This window comes from Oncorhynchus tshawytscha, linkage group LG04, assembly GCF_018296145.1.
Source record: "Oncorhynchus tshawytscha isolate Ot180627B linkage group LG04, Otsh_v2.0, whole genome shotgun sequence".
Classification (NCBI taxonomy): Eukaryota; Metazoa; Chordata; class Actinopteri; order Salmoniformes; family Salmonidae; genus Oncorhynchus; species Oncorhynchus tshawytscha.
Genome location: NC_056432.1, coordinates 50365749 through 50378542, shown reverse-complemented (window position 1 = coordinate 50378542; position 12794 = coordinate 50365749). Strand labels below are relative to the sequence as shown.

Below are 12794 nucleotides of genomic sequence, written 5' to 3'. Positions count from 1 at the left end.
TCAAGATAAAGATACAATAGATGTTTATATATATATATATATATATATATATATATATATATATATATATATAGCAGCGTCCAGTCACAGGAGTATATATATATATATATATATATATATATATATATATATATATATATATACACTGTATATACCCCAAACAGAAGCCATGGATAACATGCAACATCTGCTGCCGCTTTCAAAGGAGCGGGACTCTAACCCGAAAGCTTATACTTATAAGAGGCCAGTTCATCTGATGCAGCACTCCATCACTCTCCTTCTTGGTCAAATAGCCCTTACCCAGCCTGGAGGTATGTTTTGGGTCATTGTCCTGTTGAAAAACAATGATAGTCCCACTAAGCCCAAACCAGATGGGATGGCGTATTGCTGCAGAATGCTGTGGTATCCAAGCTAGTTAAGTGGCCTTGAATTCGAAATAAATTACAAACAGTGTTACCGGAAAAGCATCCCCACACCATCACACCTCCTCCTCAATGCTTCACGGTGGGAACCACACATGCAGAGATCATCCGTTCACCTACTCTGCATCTCACAAAGACATGGCGATTAGAACCAAAAATCTCAAATTTGGACTCATCAGACCAAAGGACAGATTTCCACTGGTCAAATGTCCATTGCTAGTGTTTCTTGGCCCAAGCAAGTCTCTTCTTCTTATTGGTGTCCTTTAGTAGTGGTTTCTTTGCAGATGTGTCTGTTACTTGAACTCTGTGAAGCATTTATTTGGACAACAATCTGAGGTGCAGTTAACTCTAATTTATCCTCTGCAGCAGAGGTAACTGTGGTCTTCCTTTCCTGTGGCGGTCCTCATGAGAGCCAGTTTCATCATAGCACTTGATGGTTTTAGCAACTGCACTTGAAGAAACTTTCAAAGTTCTTGAAATTGTCCGTATTGACTGACCTTCATGTCTTAATAATGTAATGATGGACTTTATTTTCTCTTCTTGCCATAATATGGACTTGGTCTTTTACTAAATAAGGTTATTTTATTTTATGCATATCACCCCTACATTGTCACAACACAACTGATTGTCTCAAACGCATTAACTTTTAACAAGGCACACCTGTTAATTGTAATACATTCCAGGTGACTAACTTATGAAGCAGGTTAGGAAAATGCTGAGAGTGTGCAAAGCTGTGTAATGGGAATTTTAATGTTTGTGCTATTTATATACTGTTCTATAAGCCAATTTCTGTGTTCATGCAAGTGGCTGACTGTAAAAATCATACCTATCAGTAGATGCAATTTGGCAGTACACCCAAATGTTGTTTTAAGAACAAACAAAAGATATCTCAGTTTAGAGAGGAGAAGCTTCGTGAGGTGTTGGTCTGTCACGTAATGAAACAGTATTGGTCAGTCACATGAATGAAACAAAACGGTATTGATGAATTAATTATGCTAAATCATGCAAATATAACTTGTTCTAAAAGACAACTGTTGGGACTGCCCGAGGAGTGCTCCTGATTGACATGTGTACTATGGTGCATTGAGTTGGTTGGAACTTCTCCAGCGAGCTGTTAATAAAATATGATTCATTTGAGATTGACTGAGTGTCGGTGTATGAGAATTTTTCCACAACAATTTGGCGTCAAGAACAGAATGATTGATTCCACGTGTGGAGGGTCTCCCAAGTTGCACAGTGGTCTAAGGCACTGCATCACGTTATGAAAACTTAGGACACTAAAGAGGCCTTTCTACTGAAAAACACCAAAAGGAAGATGCCCAGGGTCCCTGCTCATCTGCGTGAACGTGCATTAGGAATGCTGCAAAGAGGCATGAGGACTGCAGATGTGGCCAGGGCAATAAATTGCAATGTCGGTACTGTGAGACGCCTAAGACAGCGCTACAGGGAGACAGGACGGACAGCCGATTGTCCTAGCAGTAGCAGACCACGTGAAACAACACCTGCACAGGATCGGTACATCCGAACATCACACCTGCGGGACAGGTAAAGAATGGCAACAACAACTGCCCGAGTTACACCAGGATTGCACAATCCTTTCATCAGTGCTCAGACTGTCCGAAATAGGCTGAGAGAGGCTGGACTGAGGGCTTGTAGGCCTGTTGTAAGGCAGGTCCTCACCAGACATCACCGGCAACAACGCCGCCTATGGGCACAAACCCACCGTCACTGGACCAGACAGGACTGGCAAAAAGTGCTCTTTACTGATGAGTTGCGATTTTGTCTCACCAGGGGTGATGGTCGGATTCGCGTTTATCGTTGAAGGAATAAGCGTTACACCGAAGTCTGTACTCTGGAGCGGGATTGATTTGGAGGTGGAGGGTCTGTCATGGTCTGGGGCGGTGTGTCACAGCATCATCAGACTGAGCTTGTTGTCATTGCAGGCAATCTCAACTCTGTGGGATACAGGGAAGACATCCTTCTCCCTCATGTGGTACCCAACCTGCAGGCTCATCCTGACATGATCCTCCAGCATGACAATGCCACCAGGCATACTGTTCGTTCTGTGTGTGATTTCCTGCCAGACAGGAATGTCAGTGTTCTGCCATGGCCAGGGACCTGTTGGATCGGAGGGTGAGGGCTAGGGTCGTTCCCCCCAGAATTGTCCGGGAACTTGCAGGTGCCTTGGTAGAAGAGTGGGGTAACATCTCACAGCAAGAACTGGCATCTTATGTTCATACAAATATTTACACATGTTAAGTTTGCTGAAAATAAATGCAGTTGACAGTTAGAGAACGTTTCTTTTTTTGCTGAGTTTATAAACTGTAACTCAGTAAAATAATTGAAATGGTTGCATCTTGCATTTATATTTTTGTTCAATATCATTGTAACATATGAACCTTGCAGCAGTTGTAAGGGCATGAAATCATAAGGCAAGGAAGGTTGATGTACTCCGTGTAGATTTCTATACAGGTCTTTGTGATCCAATGATGAAAGCTCCATATCATTGAAAATATACTAGTAGATTTACCAAATATTCACAGGCAATAGCCCAAAACATATAGCCTTTGTATCAGGCTTAACCTGTCCCATCTGAATGGACACTTGTAGTGTGTATAAAAGGATGGGAGACAGAGAGCTGGTTTGAAGCGCAGGGCACATCAGGTGTTTATTGTAAAGGACCACAGGAGGAAGCAGGTAGCTGGGTCCAGGGGCAGGCAGATGTTCATACATGGAGGTTCAAAAAGGCAAAAGTACAAGCAGGGTAAAGACTAGTAATGTCGTCTGGGAGATCAGGCAATAGGTTGATAGCAGGAAATCCGTACAGGCAGGGAATGGGCAGAAGGCGTCATTAGTGAGGCAGGCAAAAACTATCATACACAGGCGGATTCAATTGCGGGAAAACCAGCGCTCCGACTAGAAGTGTGTCACAAAACAAACAATACCTCACAATGATGGGGTGCAAAGAACTGAACTAAATAGGTGTGATAATGACATACAGGTGTGTGAACAGGTGATCAGAATTCAGGTGATTGGGATCTGGAGAGTGAGCTGTGTTCAGGGGATCTACAGTATGTGTTTGAGAGTGTGAGCTGGAAAGTGGGATGGAACTTGAGATGCATTCAGGGGATCTACGTGTTTGAGAGTGTGAGTTGGAAGCAGACATTACAGGTCGAGGGCAAGACTGTACAGCCTCCCCTTGAGAAACCACATTGAATCTGTCTAACAGGAGCTCAAACAGGTAGGTCTGCATTTTATAAGCACTTGGCCCCCAGGACCATACAATTACCCAATTGGAAACCAATAAACTGGTTCTACAATGTAAAAGGCCATTTCTATATTTATTGCTACATTCCTACATTCTTCTTACTCAGACTTAATGATTATTAATGATATTTCAACTCATGCATACGTAAAAAAAATCCTCTCTTATTCAATGTTCTGACTCCAAAGCGTGGAGTGCAGGCCACGTAGCCTATTTCTATGTGCACTGAGGTGCGTACCCTCCTACTATGCACAGGAATGAAGTGGCTATCCTCAGCAAGCCAATTTCAATTCTGCCTGAACTTATTGTGAATACTGCAAATTGGAACTGTCTCGTTCTCAACTCCTGTGACTGGACGCTGCTCAAGCTTGTCGTCTGTCCCTATCCGAATGGCCTGTGCCAAGGAACTTTCCTACCAAGGAAGTCGTCTCCATCTGCTTCTCCTCCTCCATCTTGTGGTGGAGTAGATGGAGAACATCAAGAGGTTTTGTTCCAATAGTGCTGGTCCCGTGTCACAAGTTGTGCAAACCGAAGGCAGCGGCATGCTGCTAAATGGATTAGAGTGTCTGCGAGAGGTCTGGAGCAGATCAAGATGAAGAATAGCTTCGCCGCCCTGGTGCCTGATCTACCTCTGCCTTCATTGCTGGATCTGCCTGTATCTGTGACAGCTGTGCTGACTCCATCTGCACTGAATCCAACAGCGGCCTCGTCATCGAGTTTGTCTCCTTTCCCTCTCTCTCGATCTGACGGGGCTCTTCCTGCTGTGGCAGGTCTGGACCTACTACCGGGAGCTGCGGGCGTACGCTATCCTGCTTCTCGTGGGCATGTGAAAGATTCCATGAAATGTGTGAGGGGTAGAATTGGGTGGACTTCTCCATCCCCTTCTCCGGCTGTTGTATTGGGCAGTTCAATGGTGAGAAATGTCGCTATCCAAGAGCACATGTACTTAACTTATCACACCTGGCACAAATTATTGTCTAGTTCTGATTTTCCTATACCTGTGCCCAGAGGGGAGTAGTTCAAAGTCAGGCTACAGGGGGTGGCTTGTGAGCCTTTGGTCTTGTTGATATTGAGGACCAAGTGTGAATCATCACACCACTCTACAAAGTAATTTAGGACCGGGCCATGGTTTTCCTTGTCATCATACAACAGGCTGATCAAGGCAGTGTCATCAGCGAACTTAACGAGGTGTCTGGATGGGAACTAGTACAACTATTAGAGTGCAAGATGTACAGGAGTGGGGACAAAACACATCCCTGAGGAGAGCCTGTGTTGGTGGTGTGTATCTCTGACATGTGGGGACCTACTTTGACCCGCTGTGACCGAGGGCTCAGGAAGTACCATGTTGAGGAGAGTGACATCATCAAAAATTATGAATGACATCATCAACTCCTCTGCTGGGCTGATGAAACCATGGGTGCCTAAGCCAGCTCGTTGAGCTTCCACGCCCTAGCTGGCTCGAGAGGTTTTCTTGCCCCGTTTGGCTTTGGGAAGCGCTCATCCCACGTCAGGCCTCTGTCGGATGACCAGGGTTTTACACCAAAGCCGGCTCGCCAGGCTCCCACTTTCCAGTGGGTTCATCAGGCTGGCACACCTCAACCGGATCGTCAGGCTCCTACGCCTCTGCCAGTTCGCCAGACTCCTACGCCTCTGACGGTTCGTCTGGCTTCTGCGCTCCAGCCTGCTGATCCAGCGCCCATGCCTTGGCCGGCCCATCAGGCCCGTCCAGATGGGAAGCCGAGTGGCGCCCCTAGAGGGGGGGATACTGGCACACCTGCTCCCGCTCTCCCTCCCTGGCGGTCGAGGGCACCAGGCTGCCCTGTATTGCGCACTCCTGCCACCATCATTATGCACACCTGCTTCCCTCGTCACATGCATCAGCGAATCATTACTCACCTGGACTCAATCACCTGTGTTATTACCTCCCCTTTATCTGTCTGTTCCAACACTCTGTTCCCAGCTTCTGCATTAACGTTCGTATGTCATTGTTACCCGGTGCTGACCCTGTTCCTGTCCTGTTCCATGTCTGTGCTAAATTAATTGTTCAACTCTCCGTACCTGCTTCTCATCTCCAGTGTCGGTTCTTACAGCTTTAACACATGTCCACTTATTTTGTCTGGGCCTGGGCTTTTGTGTGCGTTACATCCCCTGAATAACTTCAAAACATCAGCCTTTTTAACCCCCCTGCGCACGGAACCCGCTAGCGGGCTGAAATTCCACAACATACGGTGATCGCTACATAAATAGTCATATTAAACATTCATGAAAATACAAGTGTCTCACATGTATCGAAAGCCTAGAATCTTGCTAATCCAACTGCGTTGTCAGATTTAAAAAAGGATTTACTGCGGAAGAATACGATGCGATTATCTGACCAATTTGTCAACTTGGGTACATTTGGGCTACTTGTGTGGGACACCTGGGTGACTTCATGATACATGTCATGTAGCACACTCATTTTGGAAGTTATCATTCTGAAACTTTGCACAACTACTGTTGCCCTCTTATAATTTTCACTGAAATTGTCCCCATCATCCTATCTAAATGTTTGTTTTATCTTGTTCATTTTAAAAATGATACAAAAATAAAACGTATGTTTTTTAATTTTTTTTATCTAAACCAGATATATTGTGTTATATTCGCCTACATTCAATTCACATTTACACAAACTTCAGAGTGTTTTCTTTCAAATGGTACCAAGAATATGCAAGTCCTTGGTTATGTGCCTGAGCTACAGGCTGTTAGATTTGGGTATGTCTTCAGGTGGAAATTGCACAAAGTAGGGGGGAGCTGTAAGAGGTTTAACAACAACCCTCTCAAACATTTGCAATGATGCTTCCATTTGTTTTACCTCTGACACAAAGTTGTCAGATTCAAATCTTGAGAAGAAAACATTCAGCTCATTAGCCATGTTCTGGCCCTCATGTCTCCCAAGGTCAGCACTGGTTATTCCCCTGCCTATGTGGGGGGTACTAGCCATGGATTTAATCCCTTGCCAGGCCACCCTTGAGTTCCCTGAGGAGAGGGTCCTCTCCACCCTTTGCTTGTCGGCCTCCTTGTCCACCACTATTTGTCCCATACGGACTCGGGAGAGGCGAAGGTTGAGAGCCGTGCATCCTCCGAAACACAACCCAGCCAAGCCGCACTGCTTCTTGACACAACTCCCACTTAACACGGAAGCAAGCCGCACCAATGTGTCAGAGGAAACACCTTACACCTGGCGACCGTGTCAGTGTGCGCTGCACCTAGCCTGCCACAGGAGTCACTAGTGTGCGATGGGACAAGTACATCCCTGCTGGCCAAGCCCTCCCCTAGCCCGGATGACGCTGGGCCAATTGTGCACCGCCCCATGGTTTACCCAGTCATGCCTGGCTGCAACAGAGCCGGAACTCGAACCCAGAATCTCTAGTGATACAGCTAGCAGTGCGATGCAGTGCCTTAGATCACTGCACCACTCGGGAGGCCCGTAACCCAGCATTTTTTAGAGTGAGGATAAAACTAAATGGAATGGAGAAATCCTAGGGGAAAGCCTTTCGACAAGACATTGGAGAGAAATTCACCTTTCAGCAGGACAATAACCTAAAACATAAAAACAAATCTACACTGAGTTGTTTACTAAGAAGACAGTGAGTGTTCTTGATTGTCTGAGTTACAGTTCTGACTTAAATCTGCTATAAAATATATGGCAAGACTTAAAAATGTCTGTATAGCAATGAACAACAACTTTGCAGAGCTTGAAGAACTTTGAAAATAATAAAGGGCACATATTGCACAATCCAGGTGTGCAAAGCTCTTAGAGACTTACCCAAAAAGACAGACAGTTGTAATTGCTGCCAAAGTGTGTTTCACACATGCACACTCAGCAATAGTTTGTGAAAAATATCCTTTCTATGTTACTGTGTTACATTCCAATATATTCTTCTCAAGATAAAATACAGTGAGCTCCAATTTTTGTTGTTGTTTTGGCTCTGTACTCCAGCACTTTGGACTTTAAAGATATAATGACTTTGAGGTTAAAGTGCAGACTGTCAGCTTTAATTTGAGGGTATTTTCTATTTGTGTCCAATATAAATTAATGGTAAATAATGTATTGTGTCATTTTGGAGATTTTTTTTTTTTTTTACCCCTTTTTCATGGTATCCAATTGGTAGTAGTTACTGTCTTGTCTCATCACTGCAACTCCCGTACGGACTCAGGAGAGGCGAAGGTTGAGAGCCATGCGTCCCCAAAACACAACCCAACCAAGCCGCACGGCTTCTTGACACAACGCACATCCAACCCGGAAGGCAGCCGCACCAATGTGTCAGAGGAAACACGTACACCTAGCGACCTGGTCAGCGTGCACTGCGCCCAGCCCGCCACAGGAGTCGCTAGTGCGCGATGAGACAAGGATATCTCTGCCGGCCCTGCCGGCCAAACCCTCCCTGTCCCGGACGACGCTGTGCCTATTATGCGTCGCCCCATGAGCCTCCCGGTCGCGGCCGGCTGTGGCAGAGCCTGGGCTTGAACCCAGAGTCTCTGGTGGCACAGCCTTAGATCACTGCGCCACCCAGGAGGCCGAGACACTTTTATTGTAAATAAGAATATATGTTTCTAAACACTTATACATTAATGTGGATGCTACCATGATTATGGATAATCCTGAATGAATGAAATATCATACCCCCAAGACATGCTAACCTCTCACCATTACAATATGAGGGGAGGTTAGCATTTTGGGGGGTATTATTTTTATGCCTCTGTAACTTTCTCATTCATTGTATCATTTCAAATCCACAGTTCTGGAGTACAGAGCCAAAAATAACAACACATTTGTCATTGTCCCAATACTTTTGGAGCTTACTGTATATGTGTGTTGACTGTAATAAGGGCACAACTCACAAACAGACACACATACACACAAAATACAGAGATAATATACATTTGTGACTGAAGTTATTTGAAATGGCTGGAGGGGGAATTAACGTTAAAGCAACGTGTCAGTGTGCACTTTGTACAAATGCTGGATTATCAACGACTACATTGTCTGTTCCTCTTTCAAGTATGATTTTCATTCTGTCATTTACCAGTTTGAGAGAGAGCAACTCATTTTTTCTATCCAATTCATGCAAGCAGAAAAGCATGCAGTCAGAAAGTTACACATCTCCCACTCCTTTCCCTCCATCACTCACAAAAGCAGAGTAATCTGACATTGATATATTCAACGGGCTGATCAAATTCGTCTTGCAAATGCTCAATGAATGCAACAAGAAGTAATCTGTGGGTTCAATTCCAACAGGGGCCATTCAGAGTCACAGCTGGGAAAGTCAGTTGTCGATAGTGGTGGCAGATAGAGAAAGTAGCTGCTGAAAAGGCAGTAATAAAATGATTAAATATGCATTACCTGTGTTCAGATTCATGGATGGAGAAGATGACTCCTGACGTGGAGGTCTTCTGCTGGATGGAAGCCAGGAAGGTAAATTCACTTTTACTCCTGAAGAGCTCCACCACCTTCTCTGTGATGTGGGCGGGCGCGTGGACTGCTCTCCCCACATCTGGGGGATGAAAGAGAAAGAACAGCAATCAGGGAACGGCATGTTCGCCGCTTTCACAGTCGACATCCTGTCTGCCTGTTAAGGTTCAGGCATCAGCTAGCAGGGGAAAAGAGGACAAAGTGTCTGCGTCCCAAATGGCAACCTGTTCCCAATGTTGTGCACTACGTTTGACCAGGGCGCATAGGGCCATTTGGGACACACATTGTCTGAGGCACGGCCTGAAACACTGCTGACTTTCACCAAAACAGTACTGTTCACTGTTAAGGGAATTTTATCAATGATGACTAATTATGTATACATTTCAATCAGGACTGACTAATCCGAATACTATTATGCTACTGTACATGTATGAATTTTCTCTGTTGCTCCCAGTATTGAATATAATGTAGTGAATGTAGTCAAGAGTTTAGAACAATGACGGTCTGTTCCTTGGTACAAATGAATGAACTATCTCCAGACTGTCTAGAATGCTTATCTACACTGACTGACCTTGGCTCTAGGCGAGGAGGGAAGGCTTGAGAGCTATAGGGCCTTTCTACCATTGTCAAGAAGAGACGGAACATTTAGAAAACGCTTACGTCATTTTCAGTTTATAACCTGTGGTAAAATGTGTATTTACTCAGTACTCTCTTGAATAAAGGCTGTTACTTGACTTTTAAGACCGGACTCTGTCCATTCCTATAAAATAAGGGTCTTACAAATTCTTAAGAATTGACAGAGAGTTTAATTTTAATTGGGAATTAAAACAGATTAATTAAATTCCTTCAACATTCACCAATATGGTTCTCTTTTTCAATGAATGCCTTCTCTAATGACAAAGAAAGGCATAGCATCGTATGCATTATTCAACGTAAAGATTAACACACACTCAGTATTAAACAAGAAAAATGATGTCACCCATTTACCTGGATGCGGTCCCAACCCAGAGGTGCGTTCAACACAGCAAATCTTTGAAACATTAGGAGGATATGTCCACTAACAAACTTAAACTCGTTTTGCAAGTACACCAGCAAAATCTCCATCTATGAGGCACATGAGACACGCAAAACAGGTCATGGACGTGTTCATTAGGGCACATAGTAACAAAATGCTTCAAAGCGTAGTGCAATGGAACACCAAATCGAGTGTTTCTACACTGAACAAAACTATAAACGCAACACGTAAAGTGTTGGTCCCATGTTTCATGAGCTAAAATAAAAGATCCCAGAAATGTTCCATAAGCACACAAAGCTTATTTCTCTTAAATGTTTTGCACAAATTTGTTTACATCCCTGTTAGTGAGCATTTCTCCTTTGCCAAGATAATTCATCCACCTGACAGGTGTGGCATATGAAGAAGCTGATTAAACAGCATGATCATTACACAGGTGCAACTTGTGATGGGGACATTAAAAAGCCACTCATCTGCCACCATCACTTCATTTTTCAGCATGATAATGAATGGCCCCATGTTGCAAGGATCCATATACAATTCCTGGAAGCTGAAAATGTCCCAGTTCTTCCACGGCCTGCAAACTCACCAGACATGTCACTCATTGAGCATAATTGGGTTGCTCTGGATTGACGTGTACAACATTGTGTTCCAGTTCCCGTCAATATCCAGCAACTCCGAAGAGCCAATGAAGAGGAGACAACATTCCACAGGCCACAATCATCAGCCTGATCAAATCTATGCGAAGGAGATGTGTCGCGCTGCATGGGGTAAATGCTGGTCACACCAGATATTGAATGATATTCTGATCCACGCCCGTACCTTTTTTTAAGGTATCTGTTACCAACAGAGGCATATCTGTAATCCCAGTCATGTGAAATCCATAGGTAAGGGTCTAATGAATTTACTTAAACTGACTGATTTCCTTATATCAACTGTAACTCAGTAAAATACTTGAAATTGTAGCATTTAGCGTTTTATATTTTTGTTCAGTATAATTGGACAAGTTCAGATAGTGGCTGCCCCCCATGGCAGGCTTGTAAACCTCTCTCAGTTGGTGACAGAGTCCTGCCGATGTGATCCACATCCGCCGTGCCCTCTCCACTCAGCCTCCATGTTATAACTGGCACAGGACCAGGCACAGACACTGACTGACTGACCCACATTAAAAAAATACTACATTTACTGTAGTGTTTTTGCAGACTGTAGTATGCTGTAGTATTTACGATAGTATACTACGAATCAAATCAATTATTACCCATTATTAAAGTGACCAGTGAGTCCATGTACATAGGGCAGCATCCTCTAAGGTGCAGGGTTGAATAACCGGGTGGTAGCCGGCTAGTGATGGCTATTTAACAGTCTGATGGCCTTGAGATATAAGTTGTTTTTCAGTCTCTCGGTCCCATCTTTGATGCACCTGTACTGACCTCGCATTCTGGATGGTAGCGGGGTGAACAGGCCGTGGCTTGGGTGGTTGATGTCCTTGATTATCTTTTTGCCATTTCTGTGACATCGGGTGGTGTAGGTGTTCTGGAGGGAAGGCAGGGTGATGCGTTGGGCAGACCGCACCATCCTCTGGAGAGCCCTGCGGTTGCAAGCACTGCAGTTGACATACCAGGCGGTGATATATCCTGACAGGATGCTCTCAATTGTGAACCTGTAAACATTTGTGAGGGTCTTAGGGGCCAAGCCAAATTTCTTCAGCCTCCTGAGGTTGAAGAGACGCACGCAGAGGAACTTGAAGCTTTTCACCTTCTCTACTACTGTCCCGTCGATGTGGATAAGGGCATGCTCTCTCTACTGTTTCCTAAAGTCCTCCATCAGCTCCTTCGTTTTGTTGCCGTTGTCAGAGAGGCTATTTTCCTCGCACCACCACGCCAGGGCCCTCACCTCCTCCCTCTAGCCTCTCAAAGAACTTCATGATAGATAGTCATTTACATCAGTTACCTTTGCTTTCTTGGGTACAGGAACAATGGTGGACATCTTGAAGTAAGTGGGGAGAGCAGACTGGGATAGGGAGAGGTTGAATATGTCTGTAAACACACCAGCCAGCTGGTCTGCGCATGCTCTGAGGACGCGGGTAGGGATGCCGTCTGGGCCATCAGCCGTGCAACGGTTAACACATTTAAATGTTTTACTCACGTCGGCCATGGAGAACGAGAGTCCACTGTTCTTGGGAGCGGGCCACTTCGGTGGCACTATGTTTTCTTCAAAGCGGGCAAAGAAGGTGTTTAGCTTGTCTGGGAGCAAGACTTCGGTGTTCACGACGTGGCTGGTTTTCCCTTTGTAATCCATGATTGTCTGTAGACCCTGACACATATGTCTCGAGTTTGAGCCGTTGAATTGCGACTCCACTTTGTCTCTGCACTGACGTTTTGCCTGTTTGATTGCCTTATGGAGGGAATAAGTACTCTGTTTGTATTCAACCATTTTTCCAGTCACCTTGCCATGGTTAAATGTGGTGGTTCTCTTTGTTCAAATATCAAATTACACCTTATTCTCTATAGTGCACTCTTTTTAATGCATTTTTATTTTGCCCAGTTGAGCTAAATAGCCTCCTCATTGGTCAAATTAGTGCACTATATATAAGGAATAGGGTGTAATTTCAGACAGATAGTGGCCGTGTCCGAATACCAATAT

General features: G+C 44.6%; 1 protein-coding gene across 1 annotated transcript in view; it reads right to left on the bottom strand.

Moving 5' to 3' along the window:
- The window catches only part of LOC112248956 (protein kinase C-binding protein NELL1), a 412284-nt gene that overhangs the window by 379627 nt on the left and 19863 nt on the right, over window positions 1–12794 (bottom strand). The window contains exon 3 of the mRNA XM_024418430.2: window positions 9071–9221. Coding sequence (XP_024274198.1) covers window positions 9071–9221 — 151 coding nt within the window. The remainder of the gene's footprint in view (window positions 1–9070; window positions 9222–12794) is intronic.